The sequence below is a fragment of the Acanthochromis polyacanthus genome, chromosome 1, assembly GCF_021347895.1.
Source record: "Acanthochromis polyacanthus isolate Apoly-LR-REF ecotype Palm Island chromosome 1, KAUST_Apoly_ChrSc, whole genome shotgun sequence".
Lineage (NCBI taxonomy): Eukaryota > Metazoa > Chordata > Actinopteri > Pomacentridae > Acanthochromis > Acanthochromis polyacanthus.
Window position 1 is genome coordinate 48,913,160 of NC_067113.1, and position 27,324 is coordinate 48,940,483.

General features: G+C 38.5%; 1 protein-coding gene across 1 annotated transcript in view; it reads left to right on the forward strand.

Moving 5' to 3' along the window:
* The window catches only part of sfmbt2 (Scm like with four mbt domains 2), a 78,861-nt gene extending 69,875 nt beyond the window's left edge, over positions 1–8,986 (forward strand). The window contains 5 exon segments of the mRNA XM_051950308.1: positions 1,092–1,267; positions 1,430–1,599; positions 6,551–6,820; positions 7,098–7,220; positions 8,033–8,986. Of these exon segments, the coding sequence (XP_051806268.1) occupies positions 1,092–1,267; positions 1,430–1,599; positions 6,551–6,820; positions 7,098–7,220; positions 8,033–8,173 (880 nt within the window). The 3' untranslated portion in view covers positions 8,174–8,986.
* Positions 8,987–27,324: the final 18,338 nt, after the last annotated feature.

Here is a 27,324-nt window from a genome sequence, read left to right on the forward strand (position 1 = left end):
TTCCACAGTCCAAAAATATGCTGACGTTAACTGTAACTCTAAATTGTCAGTAGGTGTGACTGTTTGTCTCTATATGTAGCCCTGTGATAGACTGGTGACCTGTCCAGCATGTCCCATGTCTTCACCCTAAGTCAGCTGGGATAGACTTCAGCCCCACGACCCTAATGAGGATTAAGCGGTGTATCGATGATGGATGGATGGATGGATGGATGCCAATCTTGATTTTTCTTCAGAAATAACTGTCAGACTGGCTGTAGATTCTCTGTCATCTTTGTCATGGGAATCCTCGGAGCTTTAGTAAAAAAACAACAGGACTTGAAAGCAAAGTTCCCCTCATCCCAGCCAATCACGTGAGATATCACTGGAAAGGCCAATGACATCTCTACTGAGCACATCAGGATTTAGTAGGGTAGCTGAGATGAGTCAAAAGATATATATCAAAAACAAATGCCCGCTACAGAGGACATGAATGCATGGGTCGGATCAAAGGAGGATATAAACGGGGAAAAAAATGAGTTAAAATGTGATATTTTCACTTAATACAACAAAAAATGTTCCTGTTACATTAGGAGACACCCTTCCTTTTTCACTTCATTTCCATTTTCTTGCTTTATTCTTTCTTTATCAGTGTGTTTGAAAACCTGCAACAATGAGCACAATGAGTGAGAACTCCCTGAAAGATACAATCAAAGCTTTAATTTGTGCCTGTTTGCGTTTGTAAGAGGTCAATTTAGTTCACTGAAACAAGCCAGACTTTTCCTCCAGTGTTGCCAACAGATGAGCTCACCTTCCCTGACCTTAGCCATTAGGTAGGATATTGCAAAATTGACCGTGCATCCAGCTCCTCTCTCCTGAATCGCCCTCATCAGCCAGACAGTCTGAGTTCACGCCTGCCCTCCTAAAACAGCCCACTTTCACATCATTACTGTGCAGGCAATCATCGTTCTTTGTGGAGCGCTTTGATGGATTAAGGATACTTTAATTATCCATTGTTCTCATAAATAAAAGTGTAATCGCTGGCTGACAATGTCACGACATCCCACCCTTGCCCCCCCCCCCCCCCCCCCCCCCCCCCCCCCCCCCCCCCACAGATATAAAGGGAAAACCTATCGCTCCACCATCCGGATCGTCCGCCTCGCCGACCAGATCCCAGATTTCTGCCGTAAGGTGTGCGTGAAGCTGCAGTGCTGCCCGAACCTCTTCAGCCCCGTCCTCGTCGCTGACAAGTGCCCAAAGAACTGCTCCTTGCAAACTAAAACCAAATACAGTGAGTCTCTGTAATTACACGCATCACTTCCTATGCCACAGCTATGGAAAAAAATACCCAAATCAAAGCCGTGTGACGCTGCACAAGTGTGTAATTGCCTTTGATGAGTAGCTGAGTTTTGTTTTGGTCGCATTGTTTTCGACATCTGCTCTGCGTCCGCAGCCTACTACTATGGGAAGAAGAGGAAGCTGTCCAAGCCCATGGGAGGAGAGGAGACAGCCGAGGGAGAGCTGGCCAAGCCGACGCGCCGCAGGAAGAAGAGGAAAGCTATCTTTGTGCAGAAGAAAAGACGCTCGTCCGCCGTAGACTACACTCCTGCTGGTTCTCCGCAGGTTGGATAACAATTCTCTTCTCCGTTTTGTCCTCGCCTTCCTCTCTTATAGCAAAATCAAGATATAAATACAAACAAACTCAACCGTAAATATCACAAAGGAGGGAAGAAGAGGAGCTCAGTTAAGACTTGCTGGGTGTGGTGGTGCATACTGTATTAGCAGATCTACAACCTCTGGGCAGAGATTCACTGTACGCTCGCCTAAAAATAGAAACTTACTCCTGCAGAGTTCAGTCGCAGTCAATCACATTACAGTGTTTCGTGTAATCTGTAGTTTTTACTGCGCAAAAATACTTGTTCCCTGAGTTTAACCTTTCAGGATGAGCATTTTCCCAGGCAACAGAAGTCAGTTGTTTGCAGGGAGAAATGTAGCCTCAGGAAACCGATGTCCTCTACCTTACCGTGCCAAAACCCATCAGCTTCTGAGCTCACACAAATATGTATAAATATGAAGCGAGCATACGAGTGCACTTTTAAGCTTCGTCAACAAGGAATAAATGCACTGCTTATACCAGCAACTGCTGCAGGCTAATTAAAGGTAAATCTCCAGAAGCACACACAACATTAGATAGCATGATCATAATGAGCAGCTGCGGTGAGAAAACAAGAAGAACAGCAAGACTTTATATTCAGAGTCTGTCTGCAGGTAGAGAGCATTTTGAATATATCATGCAGTTTCAACATAAACTGTTCAATAAATGCTTTTAATATATAAACAGATCAGCTAAGATCTGTTCAGATGTTTCTACTAGGTCTGTAGCTTTCTAAACGTGCTAATTTGAGGATTATTTTCTCAAATAATTAATGTGACATGAAAAAAAAAGCCAATCGCAGTTTTTCCAGTCATCTCCAGTGATTGTTTTGTTCATCTAACAACCAAAATTGAAAAATACTAACATTTCTAATCTTATAAAACCAAGAGAAACGGTGAATCCTCACATTTGAGGCGATAAAATCGCACATTTTGGTTTTTTTTCGCGCTCACTATGTTCCGTTTTCCTTTCTATTTCACTTTCATCTCGATGCTTTATCCTTTGTGTTTTTTTATTAATTCTTATTAAAACCAGTTATGTTAAAATGACACCTAAAATTGTCCATTTTTAAATCCACAAAAAAATAAAAGTAGTCCGTAAAATAATTGCTGTGGTCACAGAAACCAAACGTTTTACTGTCTAATAAAAAAAAAGAAAAAAACAAGAAGGCCTGAAAAATTCTGCAAATATTTAGGTGTCAGTATTTCTCAAACTTGTGCTTGTTCAGCATCTTCTGCACAGTACAAAGTGCTTTACAGGTTACTGAGGAGCTGACATGACAGTCCAAATGTAAACAGCAGAATCTGTGGAATAATGAGGAGGAAAACTCTTTTCTTCTCTCTGCAGCTCAGTAGTCATTAGCAGTTACCATTCTGTATATTTAAAGTCTGCATTAGACTTTCTGTGTCATATTTCTGAGCTGAATTCATGAAAGGCACCACGAGTCCAAAAGTTTACTCCTGATTCTATATTTTCTTGCCTGTTGACTTGAGCTTTAATTCTACAGAATTACATTTAGTGTCCATCATTTCCCTCCGGGGCCTTTCGACCTGTAACTGAAATGAATGATCTTAGCATCAGTTTTCTCTCATCCACCAGCAGCACAATTTCTTTCTTTCACCAGTTTTCTTTGGTTTTCATTCCTTCTCATCTTTGCTTCGGTGTCTGGCTTCTTTTCTCTGATTGTTTAATGATCAATCATTTGACCACTTGAGAGGTGCTCTTAAAGGACACTCCTACGCTGCAAGTAGGAGTCCTTCTTTTTATTGACTTTTAGCAAAGCACGTTTTTTTATTCCAAAGTCGCCTCTTAAGAGCGCTCTGGAGTGTACTTCATAGAACTCTGGTTAAAAAAAAAAAGGCCTTGGGGTGTTATGCACGCAGTGTGTTATCTCACTACCAGCAGTTCTCTGTAATGTTAATAAAAGTTTCTGCTCAGGGGTTTTTCACAGCTGCTCACAGCAACTTTGACTCACTTGCAGGAGTTTTGCTAAATGTCACTAAGAGCCTGTATGGACAACAGACTAGTCAGAAAAGAAAGTTAATATTGGAGCATCTTTGAGCAATCAGCAGGATTTTTTTTCCAGTTTTTCTTCTTGTAGTATCTGGGTGTTTGCCCTCAGTAGAGGTGCAACTTCAAGCATTTAATGAAGCCAGTAATTTCAAAATAAGAAATGTATACTTGGTGGATGAACTGTATAAGCTGAAGGACAAATACTGTTTAAAGCCACAAATTTACATTATGATATCATTGTTAGTACTTCCAGGCAACACAAGTACCCTGATAAAACTCCTGTCTACTGCCCACCAACGTGTGCGAAAGTTGTTTTTACTTCATAAAAGATAAAATAAAATAAATAATAAAATCGATCTAAGTTGGCAGTGTTTGATGTCGAGGTCCAGACAGCACCAGATGGTAGTACTACAGAGATTAGTGGGTGATCAGTGATCAGTTTCATGAAGGAGCTTCTCTTTTAACCTGCTGGATCACCATGGTAACTGATGCTGCACAGATAACCTGAGGTTCTGTTTAGAGTTTGTGATTTAAATCTGCTGTAAGAAACGTCTACGTTTCAGCAGTTCTTACAGATTATACAGATTCCCAGCTGAGGGAAAATGTTCTATCCCTTGAACAATATGTTACTAATGCTGCTAAACAAAGTTGCTGGTGTTGCAGAAAACTGACTAATGTGTCGGTATTCATGAATAACATCAATTCTACTACCTATTTTCTTCCACTTTTGACAGCGTTAGATCTACACACGTGGACAAAATTGTTGGTACCCCTCAGTTAAAGAAGGAAAAACCCACAATTCTCACTGAAATCACTTGAAACTCACAAAAGTAACAATAAATAAAAATTTATTGAAAATTAAATAATCAAAAACAGCCATTACTTTTGAATTGTTGATTAACATAATTATTTAAAAAAACAAACTAATGAAACAGGCCTGGACAAAAATGATGGTACCTCTATAAAAGATTGAAAACTATTTGACCAGAGTGACATGATTAACTCAGGTGTGTCATTTAATTGACATCACAGGTGTTTCCAAACTCATAATCAGTCAGTCTGCCTATTTAAAGGGAGACAAGTAGTCACCCTGCTGTTTGGTGAAAAGGTGTGTACCACACTGAACATTGACAACAGAAAGCGAAGGAGAGAATTGTCCCAGGACATCCGAAAAAAAAATATAGACAAACATCTTAAAGGTAAAGGCTATAAGACCATCTCTAAACAGCTTGAAGTTCCTGTGACAACAGTGGCTCATATTATTCAGAAGTTCAAGACCCACAGGACAGTAGCCAACCTCCCTGGACATGGCCGCAAGAGGAAAATTGATGACAAATTGAAGAGACGGATCGTTGGAATTGTATCCAAAGAGCCCAGAGCAACCTCCAAAGAAATTAAAGGTGAACTCCAAGGCCAAGGTACATCAGTGTCAGATCGCACCATTCGTCGTTGTTTGAGCCAAAGTGGACTTCATGGGAGACGACCAAGGAGGACACCACTGCTGAAAAAAACTCATAAAAAAGCCAGACTGGAATTTGCAAAAATGCATGTTGACAAGCCACAAAGCTTCTGGGAGAATGTCCTTTGGACAGATGAGACCAAACTGGAGCTTTTTGGTAAGGCACATCAACTCTATGTTCATAGACTCAAAAACCAAGCATACGAAGAAAAGAACACTGTCCCTACGGTGAAACATGGAGGAGGCTCAGTAATGTTTTGGGGCTGCTTTGCTGCATCTGGCACAGGGTGTCTTGAAAGTGTGCAAGGTACGATGAAATCTGAAGACTATCAAGGCATTCTGGAGAGAAATGTGCTGCCTAGTGTCAGAAAGCTTGGTCTCAGTCGCAGGTCATGGGTCTTCCAACAGGACAACCATCCAAAACACACAGCCAAAAACACCCAAGAATGGCTGAGAGAAAAGCGTTGGACTATTCTAAAGTGGCCTTCTATGAGCCCAGATCTGAATCCCATTGAACATATGTGGAAGGAGCTGAAACATGCCATTTGGAGAAGACACCCATCAAACCTGAGACAACTGGAGCTGTTTGCTCATGAGGAGTGGGCCAAAATACCTGTTGACAGCTGCAGAACGCTCATTGACAAATACAGAAATCGTTTAATTGCAGTGATTGCCTCAAAAGGTTGTGCAACAAAATATTAAGTTATGGGTACCATCATTTTTGTCCAGCCCTATTTCATTAGTTTGTTTTTTTAAATAATTATGTTAATCAACTATTCAAAAGTGATGGCTGATTTTGATTATTTAATTTTCAATAAATTTTTATTTATGGTTACTTTTGTGAGTTTCAAGTGATTTCAGTGAGAATTGTGGGTTTTTCCTTCTTTAACTGAGGGGTACCAACAATTTTGTCCACGTGTGTAAGTACACTTTTTGAAGGTCATGTTTTGTATGTGAAGTGTAAAGTTTAAAAGCTTCAGTGTTCAGCGGTTATGTGACAAAGAAGCAGCTGCATTGCATTTAAAAATCAACTTAAATGATTAACTGTTTTCTACCAGCATTCCTCTTGTAGCAGCAGCGCTTTTGACCTTAATAAATTCTTATATTCCTTATAGCTCTCCATTATAACAACAGTTAGCTCTTGGCTGAAGTAGGCGTGATGCCATGGTGACTTTGTGTGGGAAAAAAAAAAAGTCATATGACATGTTTAACGCCCAATTTATGTGAGCACACACCAGGTCTAAAGAAGAAAACCTGGTTAGAAAAGAAAGTTGATAACCACCGTCATATATCCATTACATCTACTTGAGGTTTTAGGTTTTATGGAGCCATCTTGCACAAAGAAAGCCTGACTGTTTAGTGTGGCTCGTAGCAAACCCCTCAGGCTGTAGCCAAAACAAAACAAGCGCACCTCACCTCTCTGACTCCCGTCTTTCTGCTTCCTTCAGGACAGCGATGAGGGAGAGGAGGATGAAGAGATGGCCTTGCAGTCGGGCAGTGAAGGCACCAGCTCGGAGCCTCGGGAGGACCACACCGACGCCTCGTCAGTGGAGGTGACCAGCAGCCGACCTCGCCGGGCCGCGACGCTGCGCAGGGCGGTCAGCATGGGGAACGCCACCGGCAGCCAGGAGGCTTCTGCAGGCCGCAGGAGGTCGACTAGATCGCTGTCCGCCTACAACCAGAACAAATACCAGCCACCAAAAGGCCAGGACATGCAGGTGAAACACAGACATCCAGTCATCATAAGTTTGTTCACTGATACTGTTCAGTAAATTCACTGATTAGTGAACTGACATTAATTCACTGTGATCCTGATACACATTTCACATTCTGAACCTTCACTGGATGTTTGAAAGTCCATTTGCATTAGCAGCTTCTGAAAACAAAGTGAAGCCAGATGTTTTCACCACGTAAACGTTGTACGTTTGATAAAAGTGAACAAATGAACCCAGTGCTTGTGAGTTCACAGTGTGTCTTTATTATGTGTGTGTTGAGGTGGAGGAGGAGGAAGGTCAGCTGGTTTTAGACAGAAACCCTCTGGAGTGGAGCGTAGATGAAGTGGTCCAGTTCATTAACTCCACTGACTGTGCGTCTCTGGCCAACATCTTCCAGGAACAGGTACACAGACACAACCACACACATCTGAGCTTTTATGTTTGTGCACACAAACACAAAGCTGCAAATAATTGTTAGGAAAGACAGATGCCTCTCACGGTTTGATTCCTTAATGGTTAGATATTATTTGCAAGTTTGTTACAAAAGATTCTGAAAATGCTATTATTGATCAGCATTAAAATGTGAGAATTTCAATTTAAAATGCATTGCCATCGACATTTTTTTGTTTTTTGCCGACTCAGAAGAAGCTCATTTGCATTTTTCTCCTTTGTTCTCATTACTTTGCTAGACTGGCCTTTATGAAAAAAACTGTAGAAAATCAGCTGTTTGTTGGATGAAAGACAACAATATTCTGACTGTATGACAGAAATAAAACGCACACCAGGGGCCTGTGCTATGAAGCAACGTCGACATTTGTTTCATTATCTGGTGTCACTAATGACCGGTCAACTACTGTTATAAACGGTTTGCTCTTATGTAGCGCTTTTCTACCTTAGTGGTACTCAGAGCGCTTTAAAATGTGTCTCTCATTCACCCATTCCGTTTTTTTCTTCATTTTTTTGTAAAATGATCAAATATATTCGTCTTCTGACATTATAACTGTGCTATGCTGCACAAAATAGATTTCTGAGTAATGGTTGTGCTGTTTCCAGAGAGGTGCAGGACTTAATAATGCAGTAAAAAAAAATGAAACAAGAGCAAATAAAAGGCCTAGAAACTGCTTGGGGTTCAGAGGTTTAAGCTAAAAAAAAAAAAAAGAGTCTTCGGAGCTCCTGTCTTTCTCTTTTGAAGTATTCCTGTGTCCTCCTGTGCAGGACATTGATGGCCAGGCTCTGCTGCTGCTGACGCTGCCTACAGTCCAGGAGTGTATGGACCTGAAGCTCGGTCCGGCCATCAAACTCTGTCACCAGATCGAGCGCGTCAAGGTTGCCTTTTACAGACAATACGCCAACTGATCCAGGAGCAGCGACAGCAAATCACCCACTGAACACCCACTCGGTCCGGAGGAATGTCGTGATGGTGCACGTCTGTTGGATTAGCTGCTTCCTCGTTTGGAAACTTTTCCGAATCCCGGGAAGAGCCGATATTTTTGGGGATTGGTCGCATTGGAGAAGCACAAACTGAGTGGATGTTCCCCAATGAGAAGGATTCATGTCTGGGATGCCTCGTGTGTGAAAATGTTATGCAGTAACCACAAAACAAACTTCCCTGCTGCCGACTCCGGCAGGACAAAACACACGGAGTGGATCCGTGTGCTTGACTGAACTGTGAAGAAGTTATTTTGAGAAGCTATGGACTCGTTTGTGAAGAAACTTGCTGATTTCTTCCTTTTCATTTCCATTTTTATTTGTGACAAAGGAGCATCATAGCATTTAAGTTATAAACATTATTAACCATTAAGAGTTTTCCCCTTATTTGTGTGACATAATTGGTTCTGAAAAATATATCTGAAAATTATTTAACAAACCAAGAACTAATATATTTGGAATATTTATTGTTGTCCTTGTTTATAAGGAGTAATCTATTGGAAGCAGAGAAAGAATTGGAGAGTTCTATCACAATGTCAGTGTCCTTTTCCACAGAAACAAAAGAGGAACCAGGATGTACATGCATTTAGATTTACAGGTTTTTAAAAAAGCATCCCACTCTTCTCATTATTACAGTCACATGAAACAATCATGGAAGCTATTCTGTGTCCATCTATGCAATTGTGTTGCAGATATTTTTGATAAGTAAAAAAAAACCCAATAAATTTCTATTGATTTTTATGTTTTCTCCTGTATTTTTAATAGGACATTTTTCCTTGTTAGGGTTCAGCTGAAGGCCAGTACCAGCTTTAGCTCAGGAAAAACTCAGCTGAGTTTCAGCAGTTTCTGGATAACTTTGCGGTTAGGTTCACCTGGCATCTTTTTTGGTGAAGTAACTGTAAAAATAATATCAACAATGAGGTATAAATTATTAAAACAGAAATGGGTAGAGCTGAATTCCATTTTTTGCTTCCCCTTAACTATACTTACAAAAATTATATGTACCGAGCAATGCACTAGTATTTAACAACAGTATTTGTGTTATTTACACTATTAGCACACGTAATTTTCTTTTCTTTTTTGAGCAGCAGTCTTACGTTGGTAGTAAAACATTTGAGAGCTCTTTCTATATGACGCTGTCGTCGTTGCAGGGAGGTTTAAGGGTTAACAGACGCTCCTTCATGCATGGTGAGATAAAGGAAGTCAGACTTTTCTGCGGTTAACAGAAACAAGTCACAGTTTAAAGAGGAACTACAGTCCTCTCTGCTGCTCTGTCGACAGACCTCCTCCAACTGAATTATTTACTGATTATCTATTAACTGATAAGAGGGAGTGTGAATGATCTAGTGATACAATTGTAAGTTACTGTATAGTAAATAAAGACAACAGCTCGTGCACAGAATAAGGCAGCAAGAGTTCAGCATATCGTAGAATCAGGTGTAAATGTGGGCATCAGACTGTGGAATACCTTGACTGATTTTAAAAATCACAAATTATGATTAGATTAAATTGGCAAAGGTCACCTGAATGCGAGATTTTGTGATGGAGTGTGTGGAATATGCAGAGAATTCTACATTTCTGAAAAAAACAATGGAAAACTTGCAAATAAAAGGTTAGAATAGTCAGCAAAACGTCATGGAAAATGGTTCCAATATTTAACTAAAACTAATGAACAAATGGTTTCACAAGTGAGATTAATGTAGTTGAAATTGGATCAAATATTTAGCTAAAACTAATGAATATTAGACAGGAAAAGTTATCTAAAATACAGAAAAGTGTTTCAAATATGTAGCGAGCAGAAGGAAGAAGCCAGATGAGGTATCTAAAATAATAGGAAATTCTAAAAAATTTTGCTAAAAGTATTGGATGAAAGGCTACAAACATAAGCTAAAAAAAGGAAAACGGTTGAAATATTCAGCTAAAAGTAATACATAAATGTCTATACAAGTTAATGATAATAATGGAAAATGTTTCAAATACTCGTGTAATGGATAAAAGGCTGGAAAAGTGAACTGAAATATTGATAACTCTGTAACATTATTAAGGTGAAATTAACAAATGAAGAGTTGTCTAAAATAACTGAAAATGCTCCAAATATTCAACTAAAAGAAATGGTACAAAAGTTAGCTAAAAAAAAATTTAAAAAAAAGAAGTAAATATTCAGCCAAAAGTAATGCATGAAAAGAAAGTAATGCAGGAAAATTGATCTCTACAATAGAACACATTTGACATATTTGGTTTAAAGTAACAAAAAAGGGCTAGAAAAGTTCGCAGAAAGTAGTAAACAAAAGGCCAGAAGAGTTATCAAATGTTTAACATAAAGTATTGAATAAAGGGCAGGAAACATTAGCTAAAAGTGATGCAGAATGGTTGAAATATTTCACTAAAAGCAATCTATAGAAAGCCACTGTGGTAGTTTCTATAACAATAGAAAATAGTTCAAATACTTAGCTAAATGTAATGGATAAAAGGCAGGAAAATAATGGAAAATATTTCACACATATAGCTAAAAGTAACAAATGAAGGTCTAGAAAACTGAACAAAAAGTAATGAACAAAAGGTTAAAGGAGTAATTTTAAAATAATGGGTATCGGTTCAATTATTTAGCTAAAAGTAATGAATAAACAGCCAGAAACGTTAGATAAATTACAGCAAAAATGAAATGTTGTTATGAAAATTAGCTTCAAGTAATGGATAAATGGTAGGAACGCAAATGTAGCGGATGACGGTTCAAATACTCAGCTGAAAGTAATCTATAAAGTGGTGAAAGAGACTGAAGTTAAATGGGTGCAGTTTTAAAAACGTTTTTCAATCAATTCAAACAAACACATTTGCAACGTGACCGTTGTGCTGTACCAAAAAAAAGGAAACTTCAGTGTATAACTCTTTCCTTATTGGTTTAATGAGAACATATGTGGAAATTACAGACGGATGAAGGTAAAACTAAGTCATAAAATCATAAACGTTTCTGAGACAAAAAAAGAATTCTAATGAATATACCACAAGAGTAAAACTAAGATGTCAAATCGTGTCAATTCTGCACAAAACAGCTGACAGAACTCATTCTGTGGGTGAAAAAGAGGAAAAAGAAAACACTGACAGATCCTAATGTATTCCACATAAACCCAACGGTGCAATTACACATGAAATGAGACGTTTTCAAAACAGAATGCCACCGAGACTTATAATTAAAACTGAAGTGTTTAAACAAAAGCTGCAATTTATCTCTTTTCCATGAATGAAACGTGTTTTCATACGAAGCGCATCAATACGAGCTCTCAGACAAGCCGTCCATTGCTGTCATAAAGTTACAATCCTTCATCCAACAAGCCACTTTAAAGTCCCATAACTGCAGAGAGCTCCATTTATCTGAGCTGTGTTTGAACAGGGCAGGTTGCCTGAGCAGACGTGCTGTTACTGCAACACCCTGCTAAATAAATAAAAGCAACAAGACCAGGCACAAACAGAACCAGATTAAAACAGGTGATTCAGGTACAGCAGATTACTGAGAATGATCTTTAAGTTACAGAGGCTTAAGTCAATGCTGTGGGAGCCTTTCTCATAATAATAGGCTGTTTAAAAATGAATCTGACAAAATTATTTTGAAGGTATACCTACTAATACGCCAGTAGAAAACTCATCAAATGTTGAAGACTGCTTGTCACATTTCAAACAGTAACACAAAGAGAACTTCATTTGTGGCTACAGTACTAAGCACCATTCATCATTAGAGTGAGTTCAGTGGAAGATCAATATTTATGGCTTTAGAGCAAACCAGACTGGGGACATTACAGCTACATGATGCTGTAGACCAGACAGTTATTAAAAGACCGCCTAAAGCAGATGAATAAGTGCCTAAAACTTGCATTATTTCTAACAGCCAGCAGGAGGCGACTCCTCTGACTGCACACAGAAGTCCAATTGTATAGAAGTCTATGAGAAAATGAACATTCTTCTCCCTACTTTTGCTACCTCCATTAACATTTTCTTAATCAGTTTATGGTCTCAATTGATAGTTTGAAGTAGTCTTTAATGTAGCATGGCGTTTATTTAGACAATTATTGCCCCATTCAGGATAAAATAGATGAAAAAGCAGGTTATGTTGTGCGTTCGATACAAGAGTTCTCAGTTAGATTCACCCTTCGTCCATTACGTCTGGTTTTAAAAAACTAAAGTACCGACAATCAAAATTGCCAAATTAAGACTTCCAAATGCTGATCCACAAAGCAATGGGTGACATCACAGGGGCTACATCCATCTTTTACAGACAGTCTTTGCAGATGGTTGACTGTCTGGATTGTAGCCAACTCCAGTTTTTTATAACTCTGAATGATTGTTGCGTTTAGAACTCAGTTATGACTTGTTTTGATCAATCAAATCAGAAATCACAGTTTGTTAAAGTCTAAGTCATACTATTCATCTTCATCTGAAAAACAAGACCAAAAAATATTCAGCAAAGCAAAGCAATAAATCCTCATTAACAAGACAATGGAATTGGGTAATGTTGGCATTTTTGATGATCAAAATAATCTGCTGAACAATGAACTGACTGACTATCTGTGACTGGAACCCATACAATATGCTGCGTGTCCCTGCTAGCTTCAGCCATCTCAACTACAACGCTAAAATTAATGGTTAGATGGCCGGAAAAGTTAGCTGAAAGTTGTTGTTTTTCAATCTGACGCAATAAAACAATGCATCAACAAACTATAAAAACAGCTAGAATTGCCAGATTTACAACTTTCCAACAGTTCTTCAATTAATTGTGAAATCAAATATAGCTAAAAAATGGGATATTTCATCAAAATCACTTTATTCTGTAAGTCTAATGACAAATTTCTCATCATAACTTTATTAAACTGCACAGAAGACATATCGGAGTTGTTCTTTTCAGTGATAAGCTGTTTCCATAGAGATGCAGGACTTTATATTGCAGGGGAAAATGAGCCCACCGTGAGTAAAAGCAAAGATAAAAGCCATTAGTCTACAAGAATAAGAAAAGAAGCAACTGCAGGATTAACAACAACAACAAAACAATAAGGTAATGAGGGTATATTCAGCGTACATGTGAGTGTCTGCATACGTAGAAATCATGTCTGTGTTTGATGAAGAGAAAAAAGAGGACATTCTGTCTTCAAACTGAAATTAGGAGACAAATTAAGATTATAAAAAAAAAAAGTTTCACAAAGTGTAAAAACATCAGAAGTAATAAATAATTAGAATATGTTGTGGTAAAATCCTAATACTGACCTTATTAACCCTCCTGTTGTCCTCATTTACAGGTGCCAAAAAATATTGTTTCTTTGTTTGTAAAAAATCCAAAAGTTAAGCAAAAAAATCCCCAAATTTCTGTAAATTTGCAAAACCTTCAGGAAGAAAATTCTAACAACTCCTTCAAAGTTTTATTTTTAAAAAATCTCCCAAATTTGGCAAGAAAAGTCCTGCAAATATTTTCCAAAAATGAGTAAAAATCTTCTAAAAAAAAAATCCTGAAAACATCTAAAGTGATTACATACATATCACTAAAACTTTTAATATTTTCTTCAAGAACATTCACAAATTTTTTTGTGAACGTTCTTGAGAAACATTTTTAACATTTTTTTCTAACAAAAAAATGTTCAAATATTTCCCAAAAATGTTGAAAATGTGGATATCAAAAGCTTCACTGTGAAAATATTTTTTTCTTCTCACATTTACAAATTTTAAAACGGTTAAATTTTGACCCGCAGGACAACATGAGGCTTAAACAAACCATTATATCCAGTTTCTTCATCGACGTCATGCTAAATTTGTGTGTTTTGGTTATCAGTCACATTTATCCAATCATTGTACAACTTAATACTGAAAAAGAGATCGGGTAAAGGATTATGAATCAGTGTCAACAGATACTGGAAAAGTCACTAAATTTCCCTCCAGGGATCAATAAAGTCTAAAAGGAACATTAATGATCAATTATGATAATTCATTCATAAGACTCATTCAAATACAGAGGGCAACATGTTATCACAGCAATGATCCTTTTTAATGGGGAGAAGTTGCTGTAGCTGATCAGAAAACAGCAGCATTAAAGCTATATTTGAGATGATGGAGGCATTAGCAGAGTGATTTATTGGCAGAACAGTTCGCAGAAGCAAAAAGAAGTCAATCGTCCCGATGTGGTAATGATGGCTGTTTCATCTAGCCACATAATTGGAGGTAACGACGTGTTGGTCGTGGATGCGGCACACGGCCTGACACGCGGGTTCGTTTGCACCATTTCTCAGCTCAACGTCAACCAATAGACATTCATAAAAGCAGTGATTCACACTGAGCAGCTCTCTGTAACGGCTGTAGCTGAATTAATTTAATAGGTTTTCTCTTTCGCACGCAGCGCTTCCCCAACTCTGACACTTTGTATTGAGTCACTCTGGAAAAAAAAAGAGCCGCTACCTCACACTGTTGCCTGGCAACCTCATATCAAACGTCCGCTTTGCATGATTTTCCCCCCGTCGTACGTGAATACAAACTAAGCAGCGGCGGCGGCGGAGTAAACAGACGTTTGAGTTAAAGGGAAGCCCTGAATGAGAGCAGACGGGGAGTCTGTGTTTCATATTGAGCTGCTGTGGTTTTAATAGTTTCAGTCGAAGCTGGTGACAGATGTAACGGTTCAACAGTGTCCACAGGAGATCAAATATCTTGTCAGTCAGGTTGTCTGACTAACTGATTACAGCTCATCTTTATCTTTGAGGCAATCTATCACTGAAACACAGTTCAACGGATAATATAGGCTCCACCTTTGATCTTTTATTACTATTATTCCTGCAGTCAATGCGACACCTTGACATCATGTCCAAGTATTTACAATACTTCAGTTTGTCTCACAGCTTGAAGATGTTACACAGTAAAAAGAAGTCTGTGCTGACAGATAGCAGCAGATTAAAGACCGTGTAGGACGAGTTGACACCAGGAAATCCTAAATATATGACTACATATCCATATACAGGGTGACACAAAAAAACGGGAACTTTTTAACAATCCAATAAAAACAAGAGTGATGGAAGAAAAATACTTTATTCATAGTAATTGAAACCTTAAAACATGTCATTCAAGAAACAATGATGTAATTTTCATGTTTTTAAATTACTTCCTGTAGATGGCGTTCACCTGTACGAATGCATTCTTGAAATCTGAACTGGGATTATCTCAAGAGTAAAGTGTACACGACTCGACCAAGAACTCTGGATGAGTTAAAACAGAGAATTCAGGATGAAATTCACAGTATCCCAGCCGAGATGTTGCAGCGGTCAATGAGGAATCTCAACAGCAGATTTCAAGAATGCATTTGTACAGGAGGACGCCATCTACAGGAAGTGATTTTTAAAAAATTAAAATTCCATCAATTACTATGAATAAAATATTTTTCTTCCATCACTCTTGGTTTTATTGCAGTGTTAAAAAGTTCCAGTTTTTTTGTGTCACCCTGTACAAGGTGCCATCAAAAAGTTCTGAGCAGTAAATGAAAAGAGTCGATACGTTCTTGTAAAAACTGTTGGGGACACGTTTAGAATTTCTGTACAGACCTCAAACTGGAGCATAGAGGGAAAGAAAAACATCACATCCTGTCAGTCATCAGCAGAACGATCCAACCCTCATTGAAGGATCATTGCTGGCAGGGCTGCCAACTTGTGACCAGACTTTAGAGTGAGATCTGGTTTGTGCGGGATGCTGACAGGGGGTCTAATTTAGAAAATTATTGATCCTATTTCCTGCATTCTGGTGTAATTTAAGAGCATCTTGCCTGTTAAAATCTTATTACAGACATAACATTAAGGGATAATAAAAACAAAAACATTGAGCTTTAAAAAAGCAGAAAAAAACAGAGCAAGGGCAGGCAGTATTGAAAATGGTTCTTGTAAAATATGGATGAAAGTTCTGTGGCTGGATGTGCACAACACATTTCAGTATTTTCCAAAATATCTGCATAATTGAAATAACTCCAGCAACCACTTTGTAACATTTGTCTTGGAGGATTTTAATGCACTCAGCAGCTTCAAGTTGACCACATCAGCAACTAAACAATAAAAAGTGCTGAAGGAAAAACAAAACATATCTTCATAACTTAAATTATCCATTCATTGAACAGAATTACAATCAGACACTAAACTCTCTATTAAATGTCAAAACAATCCATGTGACTCTAAAAACTCAACAGCTTTACAAACTCTAAGACTAAACTCTCCACAAGGATCCAAAATAAGTTGGACTTCTGCATGAGAGCTTTAATTATTCTTCATCTACTTCCTGAAAAGTTTGATCAATAAAAAAGACAAAAACTAATATTTTCAGCTGAACTTCGTGATTTTTCTGCTCACGTGTTGTGTTGTTGTAAACTTACTCTTTCAAATAAATAGCCTCCTAACCCTCTGGAAACCAGGGTTTGCCCTGTTTATGTGTTGCTCCTCGGTGACCCTAGACAGATGGGTTGTAATGTTTTTTGAGCAACACATCATACTATGACGTTTTTACAGTGAAAGTTCAACTATGAAACCAGTTTGACATGTTCAGGTGTTCTTTGTGTGAAAAAGAGATTTCAGGGATCAGAAGGTGGTTTTCAACTTTCTGCTCCAACTTTGAACTAAATTTCCTTCACTAAGCCAGCCCTCTGGACTTCCAGTAAGCTGTGTTCCTATTGGCTGTCCAGGTGGCTGCTTGGTGTTATCAGGAACACCTGAGCAGCTCAGTGTCTTCCTCCTTTATGTCTGCAGTCAAACATTTCCTCTGCTTCTCTTCACTGAACCGGGTTTGGTTCTGTTGCTTTAGTTTGTTTTTTAGGTGTTTCCTTGCAGCTTCCAGCAGTAAAGTCATCTTTAATGTGTTTCTTGGTGTGTTTTCAGGCGTTGTACTGGATAGTTGTCTTGGTAAATATGGTTCTTTAGCCACAGTTAGCACATGGTGCTAATGTGTGCAGTGATTAGTGGATTTGGTGCAGCTGACTTGTGTCTTTATCTTGGCTGTAGTGAGTCTTTAGAGGTTTTTGGTCAGACACATTCTGTATTCTTGTTTGTGAACCAATGTTGGTTGTCCAGAAGGTAAGAGTTCCTGTCCTGATTCTCTGTTTAAAGAGCTTCTCTGGTAGGCTGCAGGAGACTTTAGCGTTTGGGTTGTGCGAGTTTGGTTTTTGTACGGTTTCATTTGGACGACTATCTTGAGGCCCCTCCATGTGGTTTAGTGAAGTTTTCTGTAACAGTTCTACAAAGAAACCTGCAGCAGAAGAGACTTTGAGAGTTTTTAGGAAGTTCTGGAGACCAGACTTTAGAGCAGCAGAAACATTTGTCAGCAGTTTGAGCAGGAGAAGGTGAGCTTCAGAGTAGAAATGAGAAGGAAACCTTCTTGACCCGTGTGGTGAGGTCCTGTACCAAGAGTTTGAGCAGGTTGTGAAGAGTCTGTAGTTCTTTAGTCTGAAAGCACCAGAAGAGTCGACTCATTAAAAGAGAAAACGGGAGATATTGTTGGTTCTTCTGTCGCTCTGCAGTTTCCTTAGACTGAATATCAAGTTTCTATTTTAAATGATTTACTGTGTGAGCCCAAGAAGACTTCAATAAACTCCCTCCATCCCCTGGACACAACATATTTTATTATGATGTTAAATCTTTTTTTTAAATGTTTTTGAGATTTAATCATAGTTCTAGCATTATTTTTTTCTCCTTGCTTGTTTAGTTTTGTCATCTGTGTAAAAGGTGCTAAACAAAGAAAGTTGAATTGATTAACTGAATAATTGACTACCGGTAACTCATGATTGTGACAACAGAAGTATTTTATTGTGATTTTAAGGGTTTGTTTCAGTTTTAAGGTTGGGGTTAAAATCTTGGCAGAAAAAAAAATATTAAAGAAATAAACTACATTAAAAACAATTAAATCAAAGGAAAAAAATTAATACAACAGAACTTCAAAAAAGAAAATTAAACATTAAATACAATTAAATGATATTAAACAGAAAAAATATTTAATTAAACAGAAGATACAAAATGTAATTATGAAATTAAACATTTTCAAACAAATATTAAACATGAAAGATGAAATATTTCAGATAATTAAACATTTAAAAAATACAAAACATTTAATTAGATTATTAAATGATTAAAAAGAAAACATTTCATTAAAAAAATAAATGTTTAATTAGAAAATAAAATTATAAAGACAATAAAACTTGAAATAGGAATCAAACAGAAAATACAATGAAGCATTTAAAAAGAAAATTAAACATTAAAAGGTCGTAAAACTTTACAAACTTCATTGAAAAATTAAACATTGGGAAAGAAAAGGAAATTTTTTCAAACAAGCCGTTAAAACATTTGAAAAAACAATTAAACATTAAAAAACAACATTTCAAAATCAAATCAGACATTAGAAAAGAATAAAAGATGAGAAAAGAGCAAAACTAAACATTTAAGAAGAATCAAACTAAAGACAAAACAAGTGAAAAGATATCAGTTAGACTTTAGAAGATCAAATTAAACAGAAAAGACAATAAAATGATCAAAAAGAGCAAAAACAGATAAAGGTCTACAAGTGTTTTCTAGTCTGAAATGAAAACATCAAGTTGTTTCTTCAAACATTTCCTCTTTCTATATTCTTGGTTTGATTGTGGACAGATTTACTAAGAACTCATTTCAGAAAACTGCTTTCCAGATAAAGTCTAGATTGATCAAACTAATGTTACCTTCTGATCTCCACAAACTTTACTGTTCAGTGATGATAATCAAAGTTTGTTCAGGATTTCTAAAGAACCTACAGGTGACGGTCTGAGAAAAACTCAGATGGATGATCTAAATGTGAAATCAAGACTCATGGTCACAAGTTTTAAGGTTTCTGTTAACCAGAAATTTCAAACTAACAGAGATCTCCTCAAAAACTTTGAGGTTTTCAGTCCTCAGACTGTCTAAAGGTTCACACTAACAGGGATCTACTCAGGAACTTTAAAGATATCAGTCCCTGGACTGTCTGAAAGTTCAATCAAACAGAGATCTGCTGTGGGACTTAGAAAATTTCAGTCCTCAGACTGTGTGAAAGCTCAGGTCCTGAGGATTCGGGAGGTCTCGAGGCTTTGGAAAGTCTTGGAAATGAGGGTTCAACCCACCAGCACAAAGGCTGAAGTCCAACCTCCTGAAAAAAACAGTCGAGTCAAGATTTGAGTTCAAAAAAACTCGAAAATAACAGAAAGTAGATGATAAATGCGCAAAAAAAAGAGGACTTAGTATCTGAGCGAATAGCTCAGGGGAAAAGAAGAGAGATTACCAAGTGGAAGGTAGCAGGTTCAAGACCCACCACTGGCATTTTTCTTTCTTTGTCTAAGTTTTTCAAAAAATTTAAGAAGGGTCTGGTCTTGAACCAGCAACCTGCAGCTCCATAGGCAAACCCTTAACTCACTGAGCTACAGATCAGACAAAAAAACATAATTTCGTTGTCCCTTTGTCATCGTAGTTTCCAAGTGACCACATGGGTGGAGCCAAGGCGGAGAGTAGGCGGGGAGGTGGGTGGCGGCCTCCCCCTCTACCTCCCCCCGCTGCCCCCTCCACTCCCCCACCGTCCACCACACCTTCCCCCGCCCGACGAGTTTTTCGAAAATCCGAGTCTCGTCGGGTTTCCCGAGTTTCTTGAGTTTCCACCAGGTCGGAGGCAGAACAACTTGTCATGAAGAGGTGTTGAAGTCGGCAAGGATGGAGTGACTTTTAACAGCGACTACAAGGAAGACGACTGGAAGAGCATGGGCCTCATTTATAAAACATTGCGTAGGATCCATACTAAAAGTTTGCGTACGCCGAAAATCTGAAAAGGGCGTATGCCCTTCGCCCCTGATTTATAAAACTGTGTGTAAGCACAGCTACACGCAATTTCTTTATAAATCACACACCAGCTGGAAGATTGCATAGGTGGATCCACCTCACATTCCGCCCACATTGTTACCCCTCTAGTGCACCTGTTGTTAATTTCATGAACACCAAATCAGCTGAAACTGACTAAAAACCCCTTCTTTTACTTACTTGACCAGATCAGTATCCCACATGTTTCACTGATTTGTTGCAATGCTTAGATTAAAAAGTGTTCCTGTAATTTTTTTGAGCAGTGTACTATTGGTAGTATTGGTGGTATTAATAGTAATGCAGTAGTACACTGACTACTGCTGCTGATACTGTCATTGCTACTACAACTAATAATACTATTACAAGTGCTTGTATGACTAACAGCTATTTATACTACTACTGCTGCTTGAACTTTTGGTATTACCATTACTGCTGCTTGTACTTTTAGTATTACTACTACTGCTTGTACAGCTATACTAGCTTTGGTACTCACTCAGAGACAGCCAGCCTGACAGCTGTAGAATGATGGAAAATGCAGACCAGATTTTCACAAACCTGGCGTTCTCTGGAGTAAAAACGCAAACTGGATTTCCCCAAAAGTTACATAACAGCAAAGTGGAACTTTTTTTTTTTTGCCCGTGTGATATTTGGAGAGTGGCGTGAGAGCGTGTGAAGAGACTGAACTGCATGTGTCTGTGTGTGAGAGTTGGCAGCCCTGTGCTGGTGATGAGAGGTGAGCCTATGCAGGGCTCCAGACTAACTTTTCCACTACTTTCTTAGCTGGTCAAACCAGAACATGGCTGGTCTTCATCAACTATAGCTCCATTTTGCATGCTGATGAATTCAGACTCTATTTATGCATTAATGTAAAGACTGACAGTCTTTTCCTTTAGGTTGTCTGCTATCACTCCTATAAAGTCCATCCCTACTGGTAGACGCTATAATTTACCGATGTTCCCTAAATGCCTCACATGGAAGCTAATGTAAACACTGCTAAGTGGCTTTGGCTCACTCAGACAGGTGTGAAACCAAGTGAGTTTTTTTTCTATGTATGGAGTTTATTCTATGAGCAGAGTGGATTTTAAAAATTAATACAGCAGTCGATCATGCTCATTTAGCTGTGGGAAGCCAACATAATAAGCCATAGACACTTCGTCATTGTTTCATACTGTAGACAGGGAGAAGTTGACGAAGCCAACGACGAAGAAAATGCACGATTTTCAACCACAGCGACAAACACAGTAGCTACAAGTTCCAACCACAGTGTCTCCAAAACAACCTAATGATAATCCTACACTTCTAAAATCGCATCCATGGGAAGTTTTGTCTTACACACACAAATAACGGTCGTAACAGGATGTCCAGAGAGCATTACGAGCACTGCAGGAGCACTAGGAGCTGAAGATGGATGCACAAGATGACTGCTATAGTGAGATGGCAGCCAAATTTTAGTCACGCTCTCTGAACTTGTCTGAATGTGTCCTTTTATAATGTCTTATTGTTGTTACACAGCCTTGAGAACAGTCACTTTGCATTTCACTGCACATTCTGTATGAGTAGGCAACAAACAAAAATGGATTCAAGGCTTCAAGGTTCTTTATTGTCATATTAGCACACATATTCATATGAGGTGGCATGAAATTAGTACTTGGGACCCAGCTGAAATTCAAGAAATAAATAAATATCAATAAGTGAAATTACAAAGCAAAATCAACAACATACACAAGTGTTTACTAGTGGTAAACAGATAAATAGACAAAAACTGTCCTATGAGAATCTCGAATCTTGACTTGAGAACTCATTGTTGCACATGTGGGGAAATCGTAACCATGTTAATACACTACCCGTCCAAAAAAAGTCGCACATTCTAATGAACCACCTTTAGCTTTGAGAAGGCACGTATTTGGAGTGGCGTCGTTTCGATACGTTTCTGCAAACTCACAGCATTTATTTGTGTCCAGAGTTGCATTAATTTTCTGCCAAGATCTTATACTGATGATGGGAGAGTTGGACTGCTGCACAGTCTTCTCCAGCACATCCCAAAGGTTCTCAATGAGGCTGAGGTCTGGACTTTGTGGAGGCCAATCCATGTGTGAAAATGAAGTCTCATGCTCATTCACAATGTGAATGAATGAATCCTGGCATCGTCATCTTGGAACATGTCAGTGCCATCAGGGAAGAAAAACTCCATTGATATAAAAGCATCTGCCTCACTAAGAACTTTGGATAAACAGTAACTCATTTTCATTCTTGCACATTTATTTGACAGCTCTGTACTAATTCTGCCTCATAGTTCCTCATAAAAATGCAAACATTTACTAAATCTTGAATAAAGAATAAATCATTACGCTGAATGTCACAGTGTTAATCCAGGACCTTTATCATGACAGACACACAAATGTCTCTAAGTCTGCTGAATGACCAGAGAGCAGTTTAGTCTGCAATGTGGTCTTTGTCACATAATGTTCTTGGTCTTTACTGGAAAAATGTTTGTATCGCTCCCTCCTCCTACATGTTAAACCCACAGCTGAATGGAACAAACTCAGGCCCCCTCTCTCTGTGGGCTGTCAGAGTCATTCTGGGTAATGTAGGAAATCACAAACTGTATCGAAAACACTGCAGAGAAGCTACACAAAACGTACCATTGATTCTACATTTACTTTGGTCAAAACTTTCTTTCACGATTATCATGTGCTTTCACGTCAGAAACACTCGGTCAAACTGCATTTACCACTTCTTTTTCTGCATCACGCTACATAGCAGAGCTGCCATTGGGTAATTATCCCGGAGCGGCTCAGTGAAGGGCTTCAAGGACTCTGCTGTGGGTGAGTCTGAGAGGAAAAAGGTGGGAGACCGAGGTTCAAGAAGGACGAATGAGGGGGAGGGAAGACGTGCGAGCTGAGGTCTGGTGGTTGGAAAGGAGAACGATACAGAAAATGTTTGCACTGGTATCAGCCTGTAGACAACACTAACGCTGTTTTTCAGTAGAAAAAAAACTCCAGAAAACACATTAAATCAATGATTTATGCTTTATATGATGCAGTCAAGCAAAAATCTTGTACGGAAGCAATTCCCATAATATAAATATATCTGCTATTTTACACACATTCTTGTATGAATTTTATATGATCAACTATAAATATTTGTTTTATAAGTGACTTGAATTAGTGTTATTAGGTTGCCTTTTTGTTGTTTTTATTCTCAGGGCATTTTTATTTAATCTAATTAAAGGTAAACATACAAAGAGAGAGAAAAATGTACAACTAGTAGTACATGCCACTCAATCTAGATCTTTTTATGTGGAAAGAAACGGTTGTTGAAGAGAGTCTTCTCACATCAGATGAGTTAGTAAAAGCTATTTTCTCTATTCAGAATTCACACTGTAAGACAACTCCTTAATGTTTTTACCTTCTTAGCATATCAAACATGGTCGCACAGATCGCTCAGCTGGCTGAGCAGGCGGCCCATAAACAGAGGCTATAGTCCCCAACGCATCGGTCATGGGTTTGAGTCCATCCCATGGCCATGTAGTGCGTGCCATTCCCCCACTCTTCTACCCATGTCTCCTGTCTCTCTCTCCACTGTCTTATACAATAAAGGCCAAAGGAGACACAAACCAGTCAACGTCATTCTCAGAAACACAAATTCAGACTTCTAGATTTTCATTTCAGACCTAAAGAACCAATCCTGTCAACTTGCAGGGTGGAGCTTTCTGTATCATTATTCTTCTTCACAATCAGTTTCTGATTTGAAAATGTGTGTTGCTACACACGTGGACAAAATTGTTGGTACCCCTCAGTTAAAGAAGGAAAAACCCACAATTCTCACTGAAATCACTTGAAACTCACAAAAGTAACAATAAATAAAAATTTATTGAAAATTAAATAATCAAAATCAGCCATCACTTTTGAATTGTTGATTAACATAATTATTTAAAAAAACAAACTAATGAAATAGGGCTGGACAAAAATGATGGTACCCATAACTTAATATTTTGTTGCACAACCTTTTGAGGCAATCACTGCAATTAAACCATTTCTGTATTTGTCAATGAGCGTTCTGCAGCTGTCAACAGGTATTTTGGCCCACTCCTCATGAGCAAACAGCTCCAGTTGTCTCAGGTTTGATGGGTGTCTTCTCCAAATGGCATGTTTCAGCTCCTTCCACATATGTTCAATGGGATTCAGATCTGGGCTCATAGAAGGCCACTTTAGAATAGTCCAACGCTTTTCTCTCAGCCATTCTTGGGTGTTTTTGGCTGTGTGTTTTGGATCGTTGTCCTGTTGGAAGACCCATGACCTGCGACTGAGACCAAGCTTTCTGACACTAGGCAGCACATTTCTCTCCAGAATGCCTTGATAGTCTTCAGATTTCATCGTACCTTGCACACTTTCAAGACACCCTGTGCCAGATGCAGCAAAGCAGCCCCAAAACATTACTGAGCCTCCTCCATGTTTCACCGTAGGGACAGTGTTCTTTTCTTCGTATGCTTGGTTTTTGAGTCTATGAACATAGAGTTGATGTGCCTTACCAAAAAGCTCCAGTTTGGTCTCATCTGTCCAAAGGACATTCTCCCAGAAGCTTTGTGGCTTGTCAACATGCATTTTTGCAAATTCCAGTCTGGCTTTTTTATGAGTTTTTTTCAGCAGTGGTGTCCTCCTTGGTCGTCTCCCATGAAGTCCACTTTGGCTCAAACAACGACGAATGGTGCAATCTGACACTGATGTACCTTGGCCTTGGAGTTCACCTTTAATTTCTTTGGAGGTTGCTCTGGGCTCTTTGGATACAATTCCAACGATCCGTCTCTTCAATTTGTCATCAATTTTCCTCTTGCGGCCACGTCCAGGGAGGTTGGCTACTGTCCCGTGGGTCTTGAACTTCTGAATAATATCAGCCACTGTTGTCACAGGAACTTCAAGCTGTTTAGAGATGGTCTTATAGCCTTTACCTTTAAGATGTTTGTCTATCATTTTTTTTCGGATGTCCTGGGACAATTCTCTCCTTCGCTTTCTGTTGTCCATGTTCAGTGTGGTACACACCTTTTCACCAAACAGCAGGGTGACTACTTGTCTCCCTTTAAATAGGCAGACTGACTGATTATGAGTTTGGAAACACCTGTGATGTCAATTAAATGACACACCTGAGTTAATCATGTCACTCTGGTCAAATAGTTTTCAATCTTTTATAGAGGTACCATCATTTTTGTCCAGGCCTGTTTCATTAGTTTGTTTTTTTAAATAATTATGTTAATCAACAATTCAAAAGTGATGGCTGTTTTTGATTATTTAATTTTCAATAAATTTTTATTTATTGTTACTTTTGTGAGTTTCAAGTGATTTCAGTGAGAATTGTGGGTTTTTCCTTCTTTAACTGAGGGGTACCAACAATTTTGTCCACGTGTGTAAATAACTCCAATACTACAGCGCGCCCTTGTGTAGCGTAGTGTAGTTTTATAGTTCTGGTGTGCTCGAGTTGCAGTGAATGGTGAGGGGTTTGAGAGGAGAGAGGCGGGACTTCAGATCTTATCATGTGTTAATGTCAGTGTCACTGGGAAAATAAACCAAATCTATACTGAAAATGTGACATTTTGTTTTGGAATTTAGTGAATTATTCTACATGTCTCAAATAAAGTGCTTGCTTTAATCAGGTCCTGTAAAAAACAATAATGGGAAAACAATTCAGGGACTTTTCAGCTAAACTGGGGTGAACTCCAGATAAAAGACAAGTATGGAAACAAATGAAACATTTAAATGGTAAATTATCTACAGTACAAAGAGTCCCCTTTCATTTCCAGTGTTGGCTACACCTGTTGGCATGTGGAAAAATGTTATATGTGTTGTCTCCGGGTTCTTTCAACTTTCGTAAAACAAATACTCTTTCTTTTTAAATGATTGTTTACTATGACTTTACTATACTGCACAAGTAACATTTGAAGTTCTCTGTACTTCTAGCCATGGTTGTGCTGTTTACATAGAAGTGCAGTCCTTTGTAATGGAAGTAACAAGAAAAGCACTGAGAGCACAGTACTCCGCCAAGGCTACTCAATCCCTGTATGATTTCCAACAGATAAGCCCCGATAAGTCCACAGCGGTGGATTTGTAGTAGGATCTTTATCATGTGTTCATCAGCAGGCAGCAGACACAGTGTTCACTTGTTGTCATAGTTACAGTGACACTGTGATGCTATCTCGCAATGACACAGAAATCTTTAACAAATCCGTGGATCCAGTAAGCTGAATCCCTGCCAAAATCTAATGAGGTGTTATTTCTGACCTTCCCTGAAAATTTCATCCAAATCCATTTTTTCATTTTTGAATAATGTTGTGCACAGACAGACCGACCGACGAACGTACGTCAATGGTTACACAACACCGCTGCGTTCCCTGGTGGAGTAAAAAAACACCCCGAAGCCCCCAGAAGCACTGGTGATGGTTCCATAAATGCATTTCATGTCTGAAGGAAGCAATAAGGAACAATAATATAAAGGTCAGTCATGACATCTAAATGACAAAAAGCCATGGACCACGCAACAGACAGATGAAGCGAGATCACGTCTGAAAACTGCTGAAGACTACGAGACTGTTTTTGCCAAGCAGATCTTTAGCTGAGATTGTTTTTGCACATCGCTGCTCATTTGCATTTCACTCCAGTTGCGTCCGTCTGCGATACGATGCACATCAAGTACTTTGATTGAAGTTGTTTTGCAGAACTGATCAAAAAGCGTTGGAGAGATTCCAGAGAAGTAATCATGACTGTTATCACCATCTTAGCTTTCCGTTTCAGTGCCCTTCAGTTTCACTTTTATTTAGATAAAATTTCCACTTCTCAGAATAGTACGTCCACGACATTACCGTGTACTCAGGACATGATGTCACTACCCTTCATCTGATAATCAATACAGACAGAGGTCTAGACACAGCTGGGGTGAAAAATATGCTGCTGTATCGTTTAATACAGCTCAGTAGCAATTCTAACTAAATGTTGCAAACATACATTTACACTACATTTCTATGTATTTCATTTATTAGGAACAGTGCATATTAATCAACATTAAAATGTAACCGTGTCTGTATAGATGACACATATTGAAACACATTGTAATCACCACTTATCTGCTCTGACATCATAATTCCACTAAAATGTGTTAAAGGTCCCGTTAAACCGCAGCCATACAAAACAGTCAGTGATACAGGTCCATCAGGACACATCAAACATCCTGATCGACAGTTTATCTGGGCTC